This window comes from Plectrocnemia conspersa, unplaced genomic scaffold (genome assembly GCF_051122295.1).
Source record: "Plectrocnemia conspersa isolate PC_06_02 unplaced genomic scaffold, ASM5112229v1 ptg000012l, whole genome shotgun sequence".
Classification (NCBI taxonomy): Eukaryota; Metazoa; Arthropoda; class Insecta; order Trichoptera; family Polycentropodidae; genus Plectrocnemia; species Plectrocnemia conspersa.
The window spans coordinates 22,970,001-22,996,046 of NW_028277176.1; the positions used below are offsets into that span (position 1 = coordinate 22,970,001).

The 26,046-nt window shown below is 31.7% G+C and overlaps 2 protein-coding genes across 2 annotated transcripts in view; both read left to right on the top strand.

The window, feature by feature from the left end:
* Kdm3 (Lysine demethylase 3) overlaps positions 1–26,046 on the top strand; it is a 371,633-nt gene that overhangs the window by 80,587 nt on the left and 265,000 nt on the right. The window contains exons 2-3 of the mRNA XM_088198984.1: positions 5,047–5,193; positions 6,462–6,569. Coding sequence (XP_088055110.1) covers positions 5,047–5,193; positions 6,462–6,569 — 255 coding nt within the window. The remainder of the gene's footprint in view (positions 1–5,046; positions 5,194–6,461; positions 6,570–26,046) is intronic.
* On the top strand, positions 18,774–19,695 carry LOC148228649 (uncharacterized). The gene is made up of 2 exons (XM_088199008.1): positions 18,774–18,995; positions 19,064–19,695. The coding sequence occupies exons 1-2, from the start codon at positions 18,839–18,841 to the stop codon at positions 19,651–19,653; spliced, it is 747 nt and encodes a 248-aa protein (XP_088055134.1). The 5' UTR covers positions 18,774–18,838; the 3' UTR covers positions 19,654–19,695.

Genomic DNA, 26,046 nt, shown 5'->3' on the forward strand with positions numbered 1-26,046 from the left:
GTGTAGCTCATTAATTAATTAATAAAGAAAAGCCATTTACTGATTGAATTAATTAATTCATGTTTTATTGATGCAGCCAAAGAAATGTGCCCGAGAAAATAGATGTATATCAATCTAGCAGTCTTTCAACGAGAACAGTTGCTAGAATGGTGGAGCAAATTTAGAGAAACATCAATAATCAATTAAATAGCAAAGTAAATGTTTTTTCGGCTTTACCCAGTTTTTCAGAAAAAAATCAGAGTCGCGTTATGTCAAATTATAACAAATGCCTTTTTTAAAATAGCAAAATTCTTTATAATTAAAGAGTTAAGTAAAAATAGTGACAATAAGTACACATTTTAGAGGCTTCTGCAAAAATTAAACATTTATGGAATTTATGTACTTATGAGCATATACATTTCCTCTCAACTATAACTATAAGCACCGTATCTATTATGCTAGTGGGTAAAACCAACACGTACTATTATAGTACATATTATATAAGGCCAGATAACTCGCGCGTGACGTCATAGAGAAGAGGTGCACCGGTCACATTTTTTACTAGTTCTTAATTCTTAACATAAAAATTATTCATGAAATAGTTTTAGTTCTAAAATAAATTAGTAGAAAAACGAATGTCATGATTAAGCTTATTTATAAATATAATAAAAAATAATTATAATAGTGATAATGTGTGTGTGAAAAAATGTTTTCTTTTGTGGTAAATATATATTGTAGATAAGTAATTTGATATAGGATAGTGTTTAATCAAAACACTACTTTAAGCATAAAAGTAAGTGCAGAAAGTAAATTATTTCAAACGTATGTTGTATTTTTTCTGATATTTATTTTTATTTTTGGAGTTAAATGCTATTCGCGAATGTACATTGGTAGATTCATCCCCACTGCGCTAAATATCGTGACGTCATGTTAAAGCTGCGATTAAGCTGTTAGTTCATCTGTGTTCAAAAATGAATACATGTGCTATAATAAAAATAATAATACATTTAAATCAGCGCATGCTCAGAAAATACACAAGGTAGCAATTAACAAATGCATTTCATTGGACCGTCCTCTTCAAATAAGCCCGTCATACACTTTTCAACTTTTTAATTGCATTATCGATATTAATCACGTACAAACTTTTTTTAAAATGCATATTTGAGAATACTGAAAACTGCATTATTTCCATGTGTATTTTTATGTGTCCTGTTTTTCTAAAAAAATATTTAAAAAAATAAAAAAACGAAAAATATAAATACTTGAAATGAACTATAGATATTTTTAATTATTAAAATTAGATGCATATTTAAAAAAAGTAGTTCTACTTAGATTAGTTAAAATAATATTGATTTTTACTATATTATATTTATATAGATCAAATAATAAAATGCTTTACTCATACATATGTACACTTTCACAATGATAAGTTTAAAATGTTTTTAAAAAAATATTTTCTAAAGCTTTTACATAAATAAATTATAAATTCTGATAACTATCATCATATTAACATATAAATTATATCAATAATTTGAATTTTTGTGTTTAAAGGGGTGCAACTCAAATATTTCTAATGATTATTGAATAACTGATGATATATTTGTAGCGAAATACTTAAAATAATTACGCGTCACAAGTTACCGTAAAAATAAAATACATATATAAAACAAATTACGGATAGATTAAATACTTATTTTATCTTTGTAGTACAAAAAGGAGAAAGTTTCTGTAGTGCGTGAGAATTAGGAATTACATATTATAAATAGCAAGTAATTTGAACTAGAGGGAAAATCAATAAGAAATAAGCAGTTTATGATTAAAAATTTCTAAAAAATAATATAGTTGAATATATATTTGATATTTATTGTTAATAAAAAAATATATGATAAACCATTAAAACATAAATTTATAATAAATCAAATCAAATGATAGCGATGTTATTGAATTATATACGATTCTATGATTATCTCACTCAATATCTGATTATCGGTATTATTATATTGTATAACGTTTCATTGTTATTGTTGCGTTCATTCAAATCGAACGAAATTCGAGGTGAATGAAGTTACGGTATGACCTCAATTTGCTAACTCAATTTAACTGCGGCATCATACGGTCAACAATTCAATCAAACTTTTACCGTATGCGCTGAAATCGAAAGTGCATCGAAAACATATTCTTGGAGCACAATAAATAAACGTTGGCATTCAACAAAACGTTATTAGCATTTCATTGATTTATTTCAACGCCTGGGTCGACGGTAAATTTTAACCCAAATTTTGTAACACAATGAGTTAACCGAGCGAAACACGCGAACCGCTAAAGCAGAAAGCCCTTTTTAACCCGAACCCGTTTTTTCCTCTACCACAGCAATTAAGAGAGGTGGATGAACCTCGTCCCAGAATCATCCCCAATTACTAGACCGTGGATCTTTTTTGTATCAATAATGCTCACAATCGGATGCGTTCTCAAGTATAATGGGTTCACCCATAACTTTTTAGCCTTTTGGACGTTTTAAAAAATAGCATTTAAAGATGGCGGCGCCGGGCCGTCGCCATGGAAACTGCCAGAGGGGCGTAACTGCAGAGCCATCTCTTTTTCTTAATTCACAATTCTGGCCGTTCCGTCTCGCTCCGGCAGCGTTCCGTCTCGTTCGGGCGCACGTGTCTATTCATACACACTCGACGTAAAAGCACGCGAGAATGTATGCGCATGCTTGTGGATGAGCAGTTCAGTTTCAAAACCGGCTATAACAGATTTATCAGCAAATGCAACGATTTGCATTACATTTAAAGTTTCAATTCCACACAATTGAAAAAAAAATTGTTTTTAATGCATGACTTTTAAGATCTGAAGTAAATTGTATGTGTTATTTTATTTTTTGTATTTCGTGACAGTTTTCCGCAATGTATACTGATGCCGTTTGTATTAGTGACAATGGTAAAACGCTGATGATAACCGTGTTTCTAGTCCACTAAGGCTTGCAGACATTGATTATGTCTCGAGAAAACATTTTTTGTTATTTTTTATTTTTAATTTCCTAGTCGCGTTGGTTGAACACATCGTAAATTGTGTCATAAAGAGCGGTAAGCACTATTGCTAGTTTTTACTTGCGCTCAATTCATTCTACCAATATATTATTTAGTGAGTCGGAATTAACGTTTACATCTACGTATATTTATGTAAAGTTTTTTTTTTTTATTTTTGGCAAGAAAACTGCTTGTCGGCTAAAACTATTCTGTGATATCATATTTTTAATGACTGGTAAAGGCATTTGAACAATTTCTTAAAATTTGATAATAAGTTTTGAGAGAGAAATGTACTTTCAATTCCATTGACTAAAAGTATAAATATAGACGTGTGTTTATTATAAGCTAGTCATAGAAAATTCCTAGCTATCTAGATGTGGGAACGAAGCACTTCACACGCTAGTTAACGACAATATGCAATGTTTCAAATGATTGTATTGCATTTTGATTATCATTCGTGTGCAATACGTGCGATACGTCAATGCGACATGGTCCACAAATTTGTTTTAGTACTGTTAAACATGAATAATTTATTTCAAGTTATGTTTTATTATTGTGTTGCTAATGAAATTAGCGGTTTTATAATATTTTTTTCCTGTAATGAATTATTTTAAAAAAACCGCGCCATTGTAGGGAATTTTAAAGTTAACAATGAGAAAAACAATGGTTCGTTCAAATAAACCTCTAAACATTTTACATATTTAAAAAAAAGTAACTATTAATAATCACTTGCCCGTTACATGGCACAATATGTAGCTAGTTTTTTAGTTATTTGTAAATAGTAGTGTATTATTTACATATTGTATTTCTGGAATAGACTCAGTGACAGTTATAAGTCATCTGATTGTATATACTGATTAAAAATTTACTGGTCTGTATTATTTTGTATTTTGAGGGTTCAACTGAACGAGTTCTCGTTCTCGTATAACATTTTAACTCATGAAAAAATATTATTAAAATGGCTGTTTAAAAATAGACAATAAAGCAAACTTGCATTTAAAATTAATAAATTTGCAAGAAAGAGAAAAAGACAGGAGTATTCATATTTTCTCGGCTCTTGCGTAGTCCAGTACTATTATCGCAAGTTTCTATCAAATGGAAAGATTTTAAAATTCGTAAAAAATATTTTTTTGTAGCAGATATTTAGGAATTCGTGTTCAAATTATATAATATATATATGATGCATAAATTTGTGCTTATTGTGTAATATATATATTTATATATATATGTATATAGGCAAGTTTGGTTTGATTTATACGACTTTTGTGTTTTTTTCTGTTGATTTATAATTGAAATACCATGGAAATAGTTATAATACTTATATAGATAATAATAATGTGTGCTCCCTTTGAATATTATTGTTTTTCATCTCTCCTGGGAAGATTCAAAGGCAAATATAAATAAGCAGAAGCTGGTTTTAAATCTGAACGACTCATATCTAGTACACACACAGACAGAAAGTCCTAAAACCGGCTAAATCGCAGGGGAATAGCGCGAGCGAGTCGAGTTTTACAATCTTGACTATAACGAAGCGACCATAGCGAAATTTCATACTATGGAGCTCGTCTGAAAAACGGAATAAATAAACGAACCATAAAAATTTACATACTATTGCATCTTAAATTTAAATTTTGATATATAATATTATAAGAATCAAATTATTGTTATGTATTATTATAAAAACATTATACCATTTATTATAAACAAATTGTAGCGTATGTGAGTGCAATTTTTAATTTTAATAAAATACAGACTCGACAAGTGCTGCCAAATAGTGCGGCGGCAAAGTCGCGCATTAACTATTTATCTGCATTTATTGGTTTGAATCTTGGCTAAAATATTTTTAAAATAATAACTAAATTATTTAGTTAAAATATTTAAATTTAATATTTAAATTATTTGGTTTATCTACAGTTTTTAAATAATAAATTACATTTTTATTGAGTTTTTTTAATTTAAATATAGTTTAAATATTGACCAACAGATGGCAGTAGGTTTCAATTCAATAAAAAATTGTTATATTTTGTTTTTTTTACAGGTCTTGGTGGAGTACGACGGCGAAAGTTGGAGAAGAAGACAGTGGATAAACGTATACGCTACGCGTTTTCACACTTTTTTAGTGGAAGCTCATCTCGTCGTCGTCGAAAGGACCAAAGATGGCTCTGCTACTCCATGGCCCGCTTTGGTAATTTAAATACATTCTTCTGCATCGTTGATAATATCCATAACCTTCTTCCTTCGTCGTATTCATTAACGCAATATTTTTAACCCTTTGAGAAATCTTTGCTATAAAATACACTGTAAAATACTGTTATTTAAAGCTTAATATCAATTATATTATCAGTAATTTGCTCACTATTTTTTCCTTTTTATTTTCATTATGTTATTATAAATAATGCAGTCGCTTGGCTTTGAAATATAATTTCAGCCATTTGATTTCATTGATGCATCATTTCTTATTCTGCCTCTGGGTCCATTGAAATTCTGTTATTTTTTTAGACATGTTGGTCGTCATACATTTTCAGCTATTTCGATAATTGTACACTCGTTTGTAATGTATTTAGGTTATTTATTTGTAAAAAAAACTGAAAAATAAATTGATTGAAATATATATATACATACATATATATATAATACTTCATCAAGAAATATTTATACCATATTGCATTGATTTTGTTAAGAATATGAGTAGATTTTGTAAAATAAATAGTTCTTCGTCAGAGACAGTATATAAATTTATCTCTTTTAATCAGTTATAAGGTTGAAACTTTTGTCTTTGTAATCATATTTTTTATCACTAATGATTTTAATAATATTCTTCGAATTAGAATCTCTAACTTGTCTCTACCTATATGTTGAAAAACTAGCTTTTTACCTTTTCAAACACGTCTCAGAACCATCTATTTTTTGTCTCTCCAAGGTTGTAATACTCAACCAATTCAATACGTGTCATAAAATCGTTCCCCTATTGCGTGCGCAATAACAATAAAATTGCCGAACAGCTGCTTTTTGGACTCGCATTATAATTATATACTCATTTTTTTGCTCACTCTGTACGTAACCCAACCGGTCATTAACTCTCCGCGCCCAACCGGTTTTACAGAGTTCGCATTGAACCTCGATACTGTATCACTGCATCAGATCGATTATTTATTATATGATCGAAATAAAAAATATTATTACTTAACTTGTTAATGGACATTGTTTCTTCCGGTAGAGGGTTATCGGAGCTTTTGTTTTGCTCCTGTCTTCTCTCTTGTACTCCTATTGTTGCGGGTTTATTAGTTTCGAGTGTTGCTTCTAAAACTTTCTAATAACTTTTGTTGCCCGAGGCTTTTCAGATACTGCTTTTCGCGCGACCCTGTTTTAATCTCGTTACCTCGAAAAGTCATTATAAAACAAATCTATATTGTTATCTATGTATATTAATGTGTTTTGTTGATTGGTTTTCAGACTTTCGAAGCCCTGAAACCTTGCACAATGGGTTTGAAGAAGCCGGTGGAGTTTATCATGGATCGACAGCTTGTTTTCTTAGAAGATAGCGAAGTCGAGCCGTATAAGGTCAGTAAATTATAATTCTACTAATCCGTGATTATAAATTTGTCTACATTTCACTTGAAACAAATAGCGAAATGACCAAAAAATAATATTTTTATAACATTATGCGTAATCTTTGTATCAATGCTCATTAAATATTTAAAAAGAAATTCTTTTTATTGATAAAATCGAAATTAAAAACGAGTGCTACGTAATAGCTTTTGTGTTTCTGATTGTAGGTGTGTGAACATATTTATTCTATACAATAAGTGGTTGATATCTATAGTAAATATGATATATTCATGTTTGAAATGATAAGGTTTCTAGCAATTTAATTATTTTTTCCGAGTCGATTAAATAAAATATTTTATCTACTTCATTAAGAAATCACAGTCAGTAGGCAGCATTTAATACATTTTTAAAAAGATGCATGTTTAAGAATACCGATTCTTTTGCCATAACAATGCATTTTATCCAAATGTATTTTTATTACTATGTACTGTTACAAATAGGTTGAAATTAGTATTTCTTCTCGAGAATTTCTCGAAGAAAGGGCCAAATCAAGAATTTTCATTTCTCGAATAATCAGAAAATTTCTGTTTGTTTTTTCAGGAAAATTTGTAATTAATCAACAATCAGTTGAGAATTCTCACTTCTCAAGAAATGAAATATTAGAATGCCTAGTTGAAATGCAATAAACATGATTTATCACACCCTATAGTATTTTTTATAAAAATGGCTATGACTATTTTTTAACTATTAATAATTGGAAATATGTGTACTAAACAAATAATTGTAAAAAGGTGCATATTTAAAAATAGTACAGTAATAGTTCTTTTTAGATTGTTTACAATATAACTTTTATATCATATAAATTAGTTCTGCTTATTTTATTTTATTTTTATGGTTCACATATTTTTTATTTATTTTATTTTCACAATGATAAGGATAAAACGCTTTCTAAAAAAGTTTTTTTTTTACTAATCCTAAGGGTTTTTAATAAATAAAGTACAATTTTGATAAATGATAATTTTCACTATGTCTTTATAAAATTGTTCAAAATATAAAAATGACTTTTATATCGATTGTATATATGTTGACTTGCAAAGTAAAATATATAAAAGGGGGGGGGGGTGGTAATTAGAATTATATTTTAACTTTTATATGATAAAGTTTTTTTTATCTATTATAATATATAATTCATAAAAAAAAATTAAAATTAGTACATGAATAAATTTAAAGATTATTCTAATTTTAAATATTTATTTACATTTTTATTTAAAAAAACTCGGACTTTGCTTAATTGATTTAGTAACATCAATTAAGCAAAGCGCAAAAACAATTATCACTTCTCAGAAGGCAAAAATTCACATCAAAATCAATAAAATCGTGTTGGCGCCGTCGCAGTGGGAACGCTACGGCACGATTTTATAGCTTTTGACTTGAATTTTTCACTTCTGAGAAGGGATAATTGTTTTTGCGCTCTCCTATTGAGCAAAATTCGGTTTAGATGTACTTTATTCGATTCTCACTCATAATATTGTTATAAAAAGTTTTCATATAAACGCTTGATTTTTCACCGGAAATGGAGGATTTTAATGCTTTTGATCTGGACTGTAAATTCACTATATGGCAATACTGAGGAGCAAAGAAAACACGTCTAATTATCGTGTAAATATTATTAGTAGATATTTTTAATAATTTTAAATGTCTTAATTAAAATATTTCTCATAAAATATGATTTCAGAAAATCTGTCGCAACGGCGGCTGATTTCTATATTTATTTGTAGCATAGAAAGGGTTAACTCGTACCTATTATTATTTATTCAACAAATTATATTACGATGTTCAAAATTTAAAAAATGCCATTTTTGTCATGATGCCTGGAATCGTTGTTTTCCCTCGGCGGCCCTGCAGAAGACTGATTGGTCTTCAGCTTGAAGCTAGCTTTGAGTTCTTGCATACTTTTGTGATTGGAAATACCTTGGCGGTTTTCCAAGAAAAGGAAAGTATCCAATGTTTAGACAAGCATTAAAAAGTTTTGCTAGAAAAATTTGCGCCTTTGAGGAAAATGTCTTTGCACTTTAAAACCGGGCCAGTTGTCTTCAGAATATACAAAAAATCAATTTTCTCAGCAGTACCGCCTAGTGTAAAAGTAACCGGCACATGATCCGATGATAACTGCTAGAAAGGTCTTAAACACTAAGCCGGGAAAGTTTTTGCAAATAATAGTTAAATCGAGCGTTGTTGGTATGTGATAAATATTGATTAATATCATCCAGTACACTTCGATCTTTGGTTGTAGATGTTTTATGGATTACATATGGATTATTTTATTGTTATTAAAGCTTATTGCTGTTATTTGAATATAAAAACAAATAATTCTAACTTAATTTGTCCATTGTTGTCTCAGTAACAAGTCATGTCGGAATGCCGTTACCATTATTGAAGGATCTCAACCTTCGCATGGAACCTTTATAAATAAATAAATCGAGCAGAAACAACAAAGCTTTCCTTTTCTCAAAAAAATAATATATAAATGTACAACGATAAGGTCAACAATCATTATCGCCATTGTACTAAATTTCCATTATAAACATACACCGATAAACAATTAATCGTCCAGCAAACGGAGGCACGTGAAAGTTCATAGATCATAGCCGTTAATTATCCAGGAGGCTGTGGCACGATCTCGTGATGCTCACGCGGAAGTCGCCTTTGGATGAGGGTACGACGACCTTAATTGAACATTTGAAACCTTTTGCGTGACGCTACTATAATACAATACATTTCGCATATGCGCATGTATATAATTCATAGTAAATGACTGGCCGCCATTGTGACCGCTGAATGCGGTCATTTGGTTGAGATTATGCAATTTGATTATATTGCGCTCGTTATTCGCATCTGACACTTGATGCCAGCCGATGAGCTTTCTCCTTCCGTCGACATGAATTCGCAGTTATTGTGTAACAGTTAGATTGCGTACAGACGGTTCAAAGACACAATCAAAGACTAAAAAAAATCGAAGATCTCACCATATTTTTAATAGTTTATCATTGTACTTTTGACCATTCCGATAAAAAGTTGACCCAAGATAGAAAAACTTATTTATAATATCATTTCGATTATTAGCTTAGGAGCAAAATAACAGTTTATCAAATAACCACTGATATTTAACTCATATTTTTGGATTAATTTAGATACATTAATCGAATATTTTCTTCTCTTTATTGACAACACACGCAGAAATTAATGATTCAAAATATCTATTATATGCTGATGATCTGAAAGTGTTTCAGAATATTCGCACAAATTAGCTCTCTTTAGAAAAATACCCAGAATCGCTGTGGTGTGTTGTTATATTTTTCAGATTCCCCGCCCGGTGAAATTCTCTTACAGTTTGGGCGAAAGTATTTTAATTAAAAATACTTATGTAGTTCGAGCAGAGATTGAGATTTTGTATTCACATCGCCAATATATGTATGTTCGGCTTCGTTTTATTGATAATTCGCGTTCTGTAATATACCTTAGTTCGTAGCGTCATCGAATATGGCTCCATTGTTTGGAATCCCAGCGAAGCTAAGTACTCATTGTTGTTAAAGAGGATTCAAATAATATTTTGGACCGTATTCGTATTTGTGTCCTAGTGATAGTCATATTTGTATTAAAAAATAAAATAAATAAATATTCTATCGAAAATAGATTGAATAACTCGTCGGAATATGCCATGGATGAGTCATCTCTTATCCACCGGCTCGGTGTGCCATTTGAATTCTGCTATTTTACAAGTATGTCGGCCGGCACATTTTTGTATTTAACTTTTTATTAACAAATTATTTTTTTAATGGTTCTCAATCTATGTTATTGTCGCAAAAACGTTTAAATGAAATATTATAATAATTTCATTTATTTTTATCCTACTCAACACAAAGCGCCATCGTTGAATAACCAAGAAATACAATAAAAACATATGTATGAATTACGTAATACTTTTCTTCGGTTACTTTGGCGTAGTCAAGTTCTAAATAGTAACATTTTATGGGCGACTATATTTTTTTCAGGGTCATAAAGTATAACTGAGAAAAATTTGAAATGGTTGGCATTCAATGTATTGTAATACACATTTATATCAAGGAGAAAGAGAGGTGTCCTAAAGTGTATTATATAATTTTTGTGTTTAACATACATTTTTATAGCATATCGGACAATCACGCACGAAATTTTCGGCCGACCAAATTACCATCGCTGACATAAATTAAACGTGTCATTACACCCGTTTGCATTAATCGCGCGTCTAATTGTCCGAGACGATCCATTGTTATGTGAGTCGACATCTTTCCATTGTTTTGTAGCAAAATTCTAGACAATTGCCTCTAATGCCATAACGACGATCGTTTGTGTGCATTTTTCGCATTCCTCGCGACTTATGCTAATTTTCCCACGATTTATAACAAACGTATTTAACTAGTTACACTTTAACAATAACTAACAATGAAGATATTACCATTTTCATAAGACCGACCTCACTAGTGTTTCGCTGCGTGGACAATATTATTCACGTTTTAAAAAATATACTTTATAAGCTATATATATATAACCTAATTTATAAGTGAAATAATTGTTTAATTATTAATAACAAACTATCCATTGATATTTCAAGTTTACGATACTTTATATTTTACTATTGTTTACACAGAGAGAATCGTATACTATTATACGATTGAGTCACGAACATTCACGGAATTACACGTATGTCTTTATCAACAGTCAAATCTTACTCGGAAAAATTATAGTTCATTGTTTTTCGAGGCACGTGCTATAATTTTCACGCGCTGCTGCTTGTTCTTCTGTATAATTTACATAAATGTGGATAAAAAAAAGAAAGTTTAAAAGTTTTGTAGGGCACGTGCGTTTTTGCAAGGTCGAAGATGAATTGAGCGATCGCGAAAAATTATCACCTGTCCGTGTAATGGAGTTGTTTTAAATCGTTTTGTTGTTGAGGAAGCACCTGTCTGATTTTTCGTGCAAATTTAAATGCTGTTCATTCCAGCCGAGTATAATTGCTGTTTATTTATAAAAACGAGCATATAATTACGTGACGTTAAAAGGGGATTATGCTTTTATTTGAGACATTTTAAACAAGGAAAAACAATCTTAATCTGTGCTATTTAAAGATTCGCAGATGTGTTTTTAAGTAATTGCTGCTTCATAATCTCAATATAAACTAGATTGTCCACTAATATTCAATCTTAGACACATTCATAGGTTGAAATCAAACGTGGACTTGGAATTATATCTCATGATTTTATATGACAAATATCTATAAAAAAATATGAAAAACTCCATTTTAAGCGATAATTACTTTACTCCTACCATTCTGATGCATGTGCTATGAAAATCCAAATTATTGTATCTAATAATTAGCAACTGATTTTTTACATTAATTGCTACTTAAAACAACAATGCAATATGCACAAAACTATGTATAATATTTTGATTTTAACCTTTAGAATTAGTTTTAATATCTGTACCATTCGAAAACTCTTAGGACGTCCTGTTGAATTGCCTGCTGTTGAGCGAGCCGTATTTAATCGCACAAAAAGGTGACAATCGTGGCGTCCAAGAGCAAGTACGATTTACACACAAGGCCATCTGTATATATATATACATATAATAACCATATTCTTTAGACAGCAACGATATGCGTGTCACACGTGCGTTTATCGTTTATTGATCTCATAATATTCCATAGACAGCAACGATATGCGTGTCGTTATGCTTTTATCGATCTCAGAATTGCATATATTTGTCTCTGAACACCAGTACCATGCGACCCTAATCGCCTGACTATCTACTGTCGATAGAAACTGGTCGCCTGTTTCCATCTAACATTATCACGCTATAGTACCTCCTTTCGCTTATTTTTATCTGGCGATCGATAGTAAGGGCAAACGACGTAGTATATTTATTTAATTAAATTAAGACCAACAAATTTACGCCCCAATGTAGTTTTTTTTTACTTTCAATAAGTATAATATTAAGCAAAAATAAGATATTACACAAAATAAATTGTAGGAATAAAAGAAGGAAGGCGAAAAAGTTCTCTCGAAAAAAGAACTGAAATATTATGTGTTTAGGCCATTTAAAACTGCGGATCCGGCTCGCGGGCCGTAGATTTCCTAGATATTTATGTACATAATAGATTGATTAATTGATTCTTAAAGATTGATAAAAATTAATTATAGTTACTTTACGACATTAATATATGTATGTAAATATTATGAGCAATTGGATTCATTGTTTGTATTGTTAAAAAAATTTTGACTTCCGTAAGGGTTGTTTCTGTATTGATTTTATTGCGTGCGTTGATGGCACGCAGAGGGACGTTATACTATACATAACTTAAAATCTATGAGGTAATCCAATGGCATTTAAATAATATAAATATAGCAATGTTACAATTGTGAAATTAAGTCGCAAAAACGAATGATGACATTTAGTGATTGAAAATTATATTGTAAAGGGAAATACATAATTGAACTTTAGTTTAAATAGTTTCCACTTTAAATTTGACTCTTTGCACTATACATTTAATGTTTTGCACTATAAATGTAATACTTTGCACTATAAAAATAAACCGCACGCTGCACGTGCGGTCTATTTTTGGATTTTGGTTAATTCGTTTAGGTTAGGTTTTGGTTTGAACAGAAAACGTATGTTGCACAATTGCATACTAACGTATTTATTATATTGCAAAGTATCAAATATATAGTGGAAATTATTTAAAATAAAGTCCAGTTAATTCACACCTTATTGTAAAATACTTTTATTAATATTTCTAAAATTCACAAGATAGGGAAAATATTATATATTATTTAAGGCTTTCTAACCCTGAGGGGCTTGACTTCGCAGCTAGAAAAACGCTGTTAGAAACTAGTAATAATACATTAGATTATATTACATGCGACAAACTACGATGGGCCAGTATCTGGTGGAGGAATGATGTCCGTAGATGAACCTCGGAGGTCTTGTAGATGGCAGTGAAAGTGTCTGGAGGTCGGTACTTATATATTCGGGAGTCTCAGGCCGTATCTTCGCTTCTCTGCCGGTGGGGGCGCATCTGCCAGGTGGGCTCCATTGGAACCAACCTTAAGTATTAACGGCTGCAAAACTCGCTGACGAATCACAAGCATGCAGCGATCATTCAGTCAATTGTTGCACTCGTTTCTTAGAACAACAAATATATATACGCATTTAGAAAGTTTTATTTACTTGATGGACATCCTTCTAAGGTCGAATTGTACAACGGGAATTTGTAGCCTTACGTGCTTTTTGTTTTCCGGTGATATACTGTTTCCTGTGACCGTTTCGTAACAAAAAAATATTCATTCAATGCAGCGGAGAATCCTTGCGTGTTATTTATATGAAACCATTTTTTATAGTCTTAACGAGGGCTTTTGTGTGGTCCCGTCCTTTACCGTATTGTCTAGTTTATCACAGTTTCAATAATAAGATCCCCCCCCCCATTTATATGATTAAAATTAACGATTACTTAGGCAATCAAAAAATAAACTAATTTGCATAAAAAGTCACTCTAGAAGTAAATTAAAAGTTGTTCAATCGAAAACTTTGGCATGTGCAAATACAGTTAAAGCGCACCAACAACCCCAGCGAATAACTGTTGTTTTTTTACGATCGCATGTCGCTTATGCATTAAGGTTTTTTCTTCCATCTCGTATTTATAACAAGCCATAATTTTCAAGAGCACAAATTGTCGCGTGCATGCGTAATTTGTACTGTTAATCAATATTAACTTGCGGCAGGTGTGCATTACCGACAATCAACTTGTTATTTCAGTTATCATTATAAATAAACAATGATTTATTTTGATAATAATAATCATGCCTTCCTTAACCAAAAATTCAATAACTGCACGATGTACATTTTTACAATTTTTATATTATTCTAGATTAAGAATAGACGTATCAATTTTCACAGGACGCGAATAAAGGTTGATACTATATATAAATAACTCTCTATGCCATATATGTATGTGTATATAATCAGGCCTGTCGAGAGGAGGGGGAGAGAAGGCATAAATTCCCAGGCCCCGTTCTCCTTGAGGGGTTTGACTCTGGAAAAATTCATAACAAGAATATACATATGTATAAAAAAGTCATAATTTAGCTCAAATAATAAATCTGAACTAAACTACAGTTGTTTGAGATGTACGTACTGATGTATTTCAGGTATAAGTTCCTTCAGCCCTTTTTATAGTACATAGTAGTACATACAATAAACATTATTATTCAAAGGAACAGATTGTATATTTTTGATGCGGCTCCGTTTGTGTTAAAATTTGTTTGCAAATTATTGTTGATTTTATTGCTTTTTGAATGTTTAAAAAATATTAGACTTGAGAGAGAATATATATTCAACGATTATAAATTAGTAGCAGTGAATTTAGGTATTTGATCTGATTTTTCAGATCGAATACAAAAAAATAACGAAAAATCAATAACAGCACCAGCTGAATTATATAATTTTAATGTTTTTATAGATTGTATTATCAGTAATTTGTCAACTGGATTTAATGCAGCTAAATAAATAAATAATACATTTAGTTTCATTTGGTTATTCCTAAAAAAAAAACTAGAAAAAATATTCTCGAATCTATCCCGAACATACTTTTTAAAATATGTCATTTCAGTAACATCATATCAAAATACATTTTCACCAGTAGATTTATACATATATTTACAAATGAAAATATAAATTATTTGGCAGATGCTAGTATTGCAATTATATGATTTCAACTTTTCTATATGTAGTAATTTTAATTTGACAGTTACGGAACGTCTATTTGCTGTTCAAACCCAAACCAAATCTAATGAATGTTCTAAAAATAATTATAGTTTTAGAACTTTTATTAGGACAAGTCCAATATACAAACTTAGCTAACTCATATCTCAGGGAAAAATAAGCGGAAAAATAAGTACAGACTGACACCGCATCTCACATATTGTTCCATAGTTCGTGTGCATTTCGATATTACACTATGTTTTAAAAATATGATATTATTAAGGACTTCTAATATAAGAGAGCTGATCAAAGTATAATCAAACCGAATTTTGGTCAATAGGAGAGCGCAAAAAAAATGATCACTTCTCAGAAGTCAAAAATTCACGTCAAAAGAAATAAAATCGTGCCGTCGACGACGGCGACGGCACGATTTTATTGCTTTTGACGTGGATTTTTGACTTCTGAGAAGGGATAATTGTTTTTTTTTGTGATCTTCTATTGGGCAAAATTCGGTTTAGATGCACTTTATTCGATTTTCACTCGTAATATTGTTATAAAAGTCTTTATATAGATGCTTGATAATCGAGTGTTTTCATAGTGATGGTACGATTTTATTGCTTTTGACCTGGACTTGAAATTTACTATATGGCAACACTGATCAGCAAAAATACACGAATAATTATCAGCTAAATATTATGAGTAGATATATTTAATAATTTTTAATGCATAATTAAAATATTTTGCATAAAATACGATTTCAGAAAACATGTCGCAATGGTGGCTAATTTTTATCTTTATTTGTAGCATAGAAAGAGCTAACTCTAACTCGTTTATTAAAAAAAAAATTATTACAATGTTAAAACATATATAAAATGTCATTTTTGTCATGAGGCCCGGAATCATTGTTTTCCCAGGGCCTGGGATCGCTCTTGGCGGCCCTGCATATAATACGTCACTATTACGAAATTTTTGAAAGCCCGTAAAGTGGATTTCGTTTCGTAAATTTCAACTCGTTGAGCAACTATTGTAAATTATAGACAGATTATTTGGGCTTTGTTCTTCTCTAAAATGCATTGTGTCGCGGCTAGGGTTTATCTTCCGGACCTTAGAATCTCGGCATCCCAGTTTTCTTGGGATTACAATGAAACAATCCAGGAAATGAATAAATACATATTTGTTATAAACCTTCCATTAATTATTAATTATTAAACGTGTCTACGAGTTTATTAAATCAAATGATTTCTCGTGTAATAAATTTTGCTATGTCGCTGCTGTACCTTTTTTTATTAAAAGTTTATTTTTCAATTTACAGGATATTTTTAATGTTCTGCTGTAATTTTGAAAACAAATAATGGTTTAATGTGCTAAATTCACAGCTGCATTCAGAGCAGGTAGTAAGAAAAGGGACAGGGATTTCTAGGGAGTAACACGTGAAAAACATTGTTTTACAATAAGCTTAATGACCGCTTTTATGAATTATGATTAGCAAACATTTCGATTTGACTTCCTTGTTATGCTGTATATAACAATCAATTTATGTACCTACATTTTAAAATGTGTTACTATTTACAAAAGTCGCCTCCCCCTCACTATTAAAATGCACCACCTGCTATTTTTACCGTCTAAGTACACGTGATACATTCAAATATCCATACCTAGGGGTGCCATTAGGCGTTGGCGCCGCGTTCCCACCCTCTGGGCACCACGACGAAAAGCACATTTTCACGGCGAGGAAATTGAACGTCACGGCCATGCGATTTGCGCGCAGGGTCGCCAGCCCCTAGGAAAGCGCGTACTATGGCCGCAGGGGTGGCTGGGGGGTGAAATCGACAATTCAAAACCACCACCCGCTCCCACCCTTCAGCTTGCTACACCTGAACCCTTGTGTGACAAGGCAAGATTTATATATTGTCTGAAAAAATTAATCGCCGGGGGAAAAGGGCGAGAGAAAAATGTTATTATGGGTCGGTCGGAAAGTTGCAAGACATTTGATATAATGTGGGTGGGTAGCGTATGATTTTTTTTATGTTGTTATGAATGCGTGGCCTTGAATGAAGCGTGTATATGCGTAATTTTGAACGTAGTGCATTCAATTGTGACATTAATGAACGATTCATCGAGTTCGTGTTCTTCTTCGAACACTTCTGTAAGTTTTTGTTTGATTGTTGAGTTGTGTAATCGATTTTTTTAATCAATCATGGCCCAAATATATTCTATAGATTTAACTAAGCACTATTTCAGTACCAGTTTAATACTTATTTCCAGATTTTGAACTATTTTAATAAAGTATTAATCTTCCCTGTATTGATCAAATTAATAATAAAAAAACGACACTGACTATTTTCTTATCAGATATCAAAAACACAAACTTGGTTGCTGATGGGATTTTATTATCCACCACCTTCACTGTTCCGTCGATAAAGTGGGTAACTTCCATTGCGGAATGTAAGAAGCACCCCCATATCATTTTTCTCTCTGGATTGTTTTTGCTATCTTCGTATCTTTCGCCACTTTGATGACGAACATAGAAAAAAAACTTTGTATTATTTTACAATGAAAAAGTTTTTTTTTTAATTTCACGCGAATTTTTCAAATGCGTTTTTTATTTAAATATAATTATATTTAACACTAATGTTTAGTGAAGCTTATTCTATGGACCATTTGGGTAAAAATATGTTTGAATTGAGATTAAAATGTACAAATAGTTGAAAGAATTTCATGTATGCGATAACTTCTTTTGTTTTCACTTCGCCAGCCAGCCCTATCATAAAAAAGGGCGTTGTCATTCTTCTGATACCTAATATATTTATTTGGAGCTGCTAGGTACCGTTAGATTTGCTTGAGATAAAGCAAATGTATTGATTTTATATCGATATGTCGCATGTATACAAAAATATCGAGTGTGAAATTAAATTTTTAAAATTGCGCCAAAATGTCGTCCATATAAGCATATGTAGGGTGGGAAGATATTTTGGCTCTCTTGGACTATTTAGGTATTTTATTATTCTACTTTGATATCCTACCCCAATAAAACTACTAAGGTTAGGTTAGGTTATTCAATTTATTTTACGCTTTTGCTTTCGTAGTTCTAAGCCATGGAGATATCGTTTTCAACAAATGAAATGTACGGATTAAAAAAATATACTCGGTTTTACCGGTATTTTATTTTGTAATACCGGTAGTATCGAATGTCAATTTTTACGCCAATACCGGTACTACCGGTATTGCAATCCCTATCTAAATATAACATATATAAATGTTATTTTACCCAACAACAATTAAAAATAAGTAATGGTACTGTCTCATATTTTTGTATTTTTATGATTTAAAAAACGATTCGGGACTTGAAATAAGTCTTTGTTGTCACGTCATGCGACCATGTTGTTTCCGCGCCCCTTCCACTGTCGAGCCACTCGTGCGGTTCTGTAGTAGCCTGTGGCTTGTGGACGGCGACACACGTGCGCACGCGCTGCTCGTTTTTTACGAAGATGGCTGTGAAAGACGAAGAGTTAAATTTCAACATCGCATTCATTGAAGAAGTCGAAAAACACCCACATCTATACAATTACACATTGGGCGATTATAGCAACAGAGCGCTAGTGGAGAAAACTTGGTCTAAGATAGCAAACAAATTTAACGAGCCAGGTATGCAACATTCAGTACAGACTTTATTTATACCTACCCATTATCACAAAGTGCTTATGTTGTTTCAGTTGATAAGTGTAAATTTAAATGGAAAAAGATAAGATCGTGTTACTCCAGATATGTAAACAAAAGATCGAAAAATAAGGTCGAGCCTAAAACTTACTACCTGGCTGAGAATTTACTGTTTTTGAAGGAATTTACAAAATCACGCGAATCGATACACCTTGGAAGTGTATCCAAAACAGCTAGCATTCCATTGTCAGAATTTGTAGACGCTTCCAATACGTCGAACGAAGAATTTGTTGAAGAAATAGAAAATGTTAAGAAAGAACTTTACGGATTGCGGAGTGATTCTGAAGAAGACGTCGATGTTTTAGGCCTGAACGAAGTCACAATGTCTCCCACTACATCACAATTAATGAAGTTATTGAAACGACCGACGAGTGATATAGATCGAATTGCAAAAGGATGCTTTAAAGCTAAAGCGCAGAAACTAAACAATGAAAGAAAAACTGAATATGACGAGAAACATGCAATGGAACTGTTCTTAATGAGCTTATTGCCGCGAATTATTGTCATGTCAGAAGAAAAACAGTCCGAGTTTCAAGTAGGAGTATTGAATTTACTACACGCGTTGAAATTTAATAATGATTTATAACACATACTTTATTATTTGAATAAAAGTTTTTTTAATTGAAAATTGTATTTACGTTCTCAAACTCAAATATTGCCTTTAAATTCAAATTTAAATCAGGAGTAGTCATATTTCTAGTAGAGGGCCAAATGTCTAGTTTGAGTCGTTTGACTAAATGACATGAATGGTATAAATGTCAAAAATCTTTTGAGATGTGTTAATCAATAATAATAGACGGAACATCCCATATGTTTGTTTATTGCGAAAGCTCTATTTTACAAATAATATACGGTTGTAAAATTCAGTTATAAATGTCCTTTCATGAAGACGTAAAAAATAGTTTCAAGTCACATTTTAATTATAAAACGCATAACTATTTAAATTATTTATTTATAAAACATACTTTAGTTTATAAATTATGGTCTAGTCTTAAATATTTATAAACTGCTTAAAACTACTGTAAAAAAATTATTACATATTTTTAAAATGCGCACAATCGATGATATATCAGAACGATAGATCAGTGTTAAGGTTGGTGACTAATACCTGAAAGACCTAGGTTTTAAAATCATATGGGCCCTAGCGTTTCTCGATTTTTATCGTGACTAAGAGATCAAAATTAGTGATTATTATATAATTATAATTCCGATAGATCATTAAAGATTAGTTATTCCTAAATTTTCCGAACCTGACAAATTAATATTGTTGTAAAATTAAATTCGACCGATTTACATATTAGCAATGAAAGGAATGTATTTATTTTTATTCCAAAAATAATAGAGCAGTGTGTCCATACCTTTAATTTAGTTTTTATTATACAGAAATACTACAACTTAGCATGTTCAAAAAATTATACTATAATAAATTGTATTAGAAAACTTAAAATAAAATAAAAATATTCGCATTTATTTAAAAACACTGATAAAAACCTGGGCTTAGTAAATTAAAACAATGTCTATCTTTTAGTCCAGTTTCATACTTGATTTTATTATGTATTCTTGAACTTTCACAGCTCATATCTATATCATAATTTTTACAATTTTATTAATAAAAATATGCACTATGTTTAGAAATGCTCTTTTGACAACGATGTATCAATGAATGAATCCATTTTTTCTAAAAAATCTTATTTTTGGTAGTTTTGAAGTCACCAGAAGCTTTTATAATAAATATCACTCAAATTATTGAATTTCATATTTCTAAGAAATAAGTCTAAATGTTTTGAAGTTTGGTAATCCGCAAGGGAAAGGTCAGAAAAATATCCAGCATAAGGGATAAAATAATTCTCATTCATGATTAATGAAGTATAAGGTTTCGCATTACCGTGAAGCAATATCGCTCTAATCAATATCGGATATTTAATGAAGCAGTATCGAATAATTAATGGTTAATTTTCCATGCATGATTTCAATTTCCCTACGATATAATTTCGCTTTAATAGTCTCGCATGGTTTAAGAAGTGGTCGATGGAAATTTCACTCATAATACTATCATCGTATTTTTTCAGCTGTAAACTCGGTTTGGAGCTTCTTTGCGGTCTAATCATTGCTCTTCTGGTTATCGTAGATAATCGACTTCTCATTGTAGGTGATGGTTCTCTTCAAGAATGGTTACTTATTGTTTATGATAATTAACGAGGAACAGACTTATCTATTAAAACATATCTATTTCCTACATCGTTCAGATCTCGTTAAACGGTTTCATGAGAAACTTCCTTAAGCTTTCTTTATCAACAGCAGATGGATGTGTTCCACGGGGCTCATTTTAAATAATAATATCACCAGTATGAAATTTCTCGAATCAATGTTCTACAGTTCTCTGACTAACAGCACCCTCGCCAAATACCAAATTGCTATTTCTCGCAGTCTGACATATAATATTTAATGTACGCATGTACGTATTTTTTTATAGATGAACAATAGTTCGATACGCTTATGAAAGTTTATGTATTAGAATATATGGTTTGAACGGCATGTTAAATGTCACAGTGAGTCAATTGGTAATCGATGAACTAGTGTAATCTAAAGATAACTTAATGGCGATGTCATTATGTTATTTTTACCATTATGTTGGTGCTTCGCCCCTTCTATTCCTACAATAATATAATGCTGGATTCGAAATTTAAAGTTGTTCAAACAATAATTATTGTTATTGTAAAGCCGTGATGTCCGAAACTCTCCCCGGGGCCGCAAATTCCGTAAAGTTAGGCACACATTGTGGTAATAAACCTGACCGGGGACCTCATCGCGCTCGTGTAATTCCATCCATCGGAAAGTTATGAAAGCTCGGTTCGATTTGTTTGTCGAACTTTCGAGAACTCCCGGAACAAAGTTAGTTAGCTGTAATTAAACTGTAGACACGACTTTTGCGATACCCCAAAGCGGCCAAAGGCAAAGAACGAGAATTACGTAACGTGAATACTGTCTAGGTATTTACCATCGGGCTAGAATAATTTCAAAGACCGACAAGTTCAATCAGTGTGCTTAATTAAATCTGTATTATTTGTTTGCTTAAATTGTGTGTCATAAACTTTAATTGCGAACGTTATAAAGAGCGTTTGTTGCATTGCATTTGAGTTGGAACTCGTAAAGGATAATGTACCGTAACCGAATTTCTTTTGAGTTCCGTTACGAGGGTGAATTGAAAATGTGTTTTAAGTTGTATTGTTTTGATGAAGACTATTTTTATTAGAGAATCAATGAGTGTATATTATATATTTAATATAACATTATTTATTTACCACTTGGCTTTGTTTCGTATAGATAGAATAACCATATATTGTGTAAAACACTTAAAAGAGTAAGCAATTACGCATATAGATTTACCAAACGAGACAAAATAATTATATAAAATGCTTAATATAAGCTAATATTTTATACTCAATAGAGAAACCTATATTAATGAATTTCTGAAGTGCTACAGATAATTTTCTCTAATAATATAAAATTTTTTTGCATAGGGGCTAAATTAAAAACCGCGGCCCGCTAGCCGTGTGTTTATAATATGTGCTAAAGCACAACAAGTGGTTGGAATTCTAGTCAGAAACTGAGTGCTGATGCCCGAAAAGCCTTTTTATATGTTTTATAACTAGCATGTTTGACAAGTCTTGAGTCTACGGATTTATTTTGACCAAAAAAGCACTGTAAATATAGATTCACCCCATTTAGTATGCCACTGAACCAAAATTTTATTACTAGTCGAGCATTTTAAATACACTTTGTTTTATTATTTGACTTAAGCGGAGATATTCTTAAGGGCGGTCAGCCATAATGACTTAGGTGCCATAAATAATTATTATTACCTTTCCTTCAAATTGTCTACAAAAGCATATTTGTACTTTTAAAAGTCTCGAATGTCTTATCTGTGTTTAGTATACGATTTCTGCGCTTTTATTGCTGACGATTTCTACTTTTTTCTTCGATTAATTGTGTTGGATCATCTTCAAATTAAATGTTATGATTTCTACTGTTCTTCGATCATCTTGTTTATAAAGAGAATAGCAATGTATTGATATTTGTGGCATAGGAAAGAAAGGAAGCGCAAGATTTAGGTTGAATATCAGCCAGGGCATTTTCATTAAAGCATATTTTTCGAATCTATTGTAATATTTTGTCTTCAAGCCATAATTGTAATCATAGAAGAAGAATTTAGAGTGTAGGAGAGATTTTGATAATTATGATCAGTCGCATGTGTTAGCTTACGTTAGTTACTTCCGCAACATTATTACCGTTTTGTCTACCCCCGCGAAACCGAGTTATCTGATTCGGACGTGTTCAGCGGGTTCATTAAAACTTTATTTTAATGCGGCGGAGTTTTGTTGTTGTTGTTGTTGGCAATTTATTATGCTGGAGTTTCATAATTGTCTCAAAGTACGCGTGTATAATAAAATGTGCATAGTTGGAAGCGGAGAGAGAGATAAGCTCCGCCCGCCCCCCGGTCGAAGCGCGCGCACGACAATCAATTATACCACATGATTGATGCGAAATTGCTTTAGTTTTGCTTCAGAACGAAATGACAACGAATGGCGACCGGTTGAAAAAATAATTAACGGATAAAAATTGCGCTTCTAGTGTTATAAATTGCCTGGTAATGCGGCGCACTGTCGTCCAAAGGAAATGCTATTTATTAACTCATCATGTCGTGATTCAAAATGTATTTGTGAATACAAATTATTAATTTAAAAAAAATGATTGTTCGAGAAAGATGTTGTATATTTTTTAAATAGATCGATTTTTCAGGGGTTTATTTTTGATGTATTTTGTATTTAATTAATATTATGTAACATCTATAGGTTGTATATTAATGTTATTGTATAGTTATCTTTTCATCTCTGAATTGTTTCTGAAGCGGGCTGAACTCTGGATTCCGCTCGTCAAGCTAGCCCAAGTTTGACGTGAAGGGAGAAGCGACTGCTTCTTCATTCTTATCCACCTGTCGTTGGTCAAAGTTATATATTTTTGGCTGAAGTTCTTGATGATGTTGTCTGGTCTTTGTCTTGAGCGGAAGTTTTTGCCCTGTGTATCTGTTTTTATACACACGGCAAATTACGACGTGCTGGGGGTGTAATTGGATTAGTTCTATCGTCATCCGTTTTTTAATAAGAAGTTATTCTTGTCATCCGTGCAGGTTACGAATGACTATCGACATGCAAATTCCTTGAAATTTATGACCGACACCTTTAATATTAAAAAATCTCAACGGCACTTGTATTCCTATATAAATTTCTGTCGATACAATATATAATACCACTTACCAATTGTAAAAAATCCTATTGCTATTGTGAGACATCCGACTATTGTCACGTACGGTTTGCACCAAGCACTAATCTCTTAAAATTTATGACTAACGGCTAGTATAGGGCTGGTCCTCGAATCTGGCGCATATGTTTTGAAGTGCGTGGGAAGTTGACTATCTCTTGACGAATATTCACCTTAATTTGGGTTATTGTAGCTGGTTTTTGAAGTAGTAAATACAATATTGTCACGTACGGTCTGCACCTAGCACGAATCCTTTGATTTTTTCTTATGACCGGCGTTTATGATTTAATTCAATTTCACTAAAAGCTTTTAGAAATGCAATATTTTAAATTTGCTAATGTGTAGAAATTCTAGTGAAAAAAATGTATATGTTCGCATACGTTTTGGATGTTTCAACTTTATTTTTTATCATGGTGAATGTTTCAATGCCATGCAATGCAATTTTTCAGAAGCATAATAAGGCTACAAATATTAAGGGTTAGTTTGTGCTACGTCCTTTTTTTACCTGCGTGACATGCAGCTTAATTTTTAACAAATAACATAAGCGTGCTGCAATTGAGATATTTTATTGACGTTAAAACTAATGACATAAATATTACACGATTTTAAAGCTATTCGTTATGGTTTTTACTCACCGAAAAAATATTGAATAGATACAATGATGAAAATGTAGAAAAAATCTTACATATATGATACCATAAATGAGTTTTTTTTAGTAAAGAACTCGTTTTTAGCAATATAAGCAAATAGAGACAAATATATGATTATATTATACTGTACTTAAATATATTTTATTATTATTATCATCATCCATTGTCAATAATATAGGATACAAGAAAGTCGGATTGATATATGTATAGATATTACTACTGATCATAGGGAAAATTTAATAAACAGAGAAAGGCTTGTGATTGTATTTAGGTATTTATAATATTTTTCTTTATTGACTTTCTGTATGGAATAGATTATTAAATGCGACCATTCGATTATATTCGTGCAAAAAATATGCTCAAAATAATCTGAGGCCTTTATTAAACGACGCTGCTATATTGATGCAATAAATACAAAATATCAGATATTCTAGCTCTATTATTTGTAATATGTTAGCACAATGGGTACCAAAATACACCTGTTGTTGGATATCACAGTTGGGCGATCACAGTGTAGCTGAGGTGATCTTGGAGCTTGACAATTTTGATATGACTCAGTCACTCTACCTCGGCCACGAGCTCTCTTCTTCACCGGCATCGGTTATCAAACTATCTTTTGACTATTATTTTGGGCCTCGATTCTAATTATTCGATGTCCTAGAAACTTTTTCCCCCTTCCGAGAACTTTTCTTTCTTGGGTGTTATAACATAAAGAAAAGTTCTCTTCGTTTATTGCCACTTGTTTAATATATTCAAGAATAATGTCTTATCATAGTCATAAAGCATGTTTCATATTTTTCCAGAATGTTTTATCCTAAGCCCGTCATTTGCGAATAACGCGAAAGATTCGGAACAACCGGGAGCTTTCGGCCCGGGTTTAATATATAAATATCCCCCGTGACACATTCGGCCCGGCGCGCATTGATCGAGTCGAGATAAGTCCTGGCTGGCAAGTCGGACGACGAGGGTGGATGCCATGTTGTCTGCGGGCAGGGTTGCCGAAGTGTTGC

Bases quoted from the DNA above. Each gene is read 5' to 3' on its own strand.
- LOC148228649 (XM_088199008.1), top strand. From the start codon at position 18,839: ATGGCTGTGAAAGACGAAGAGTTAAATTTCAACATCGCATTCATTGAA. The intron at 18,996-19,063 runs GTATGCAACATT...ATGTTGTTTCAG, and splicing joins AAACAAATTTAACGAGCCAG to TTGATAAGTGTAAATTTAAA.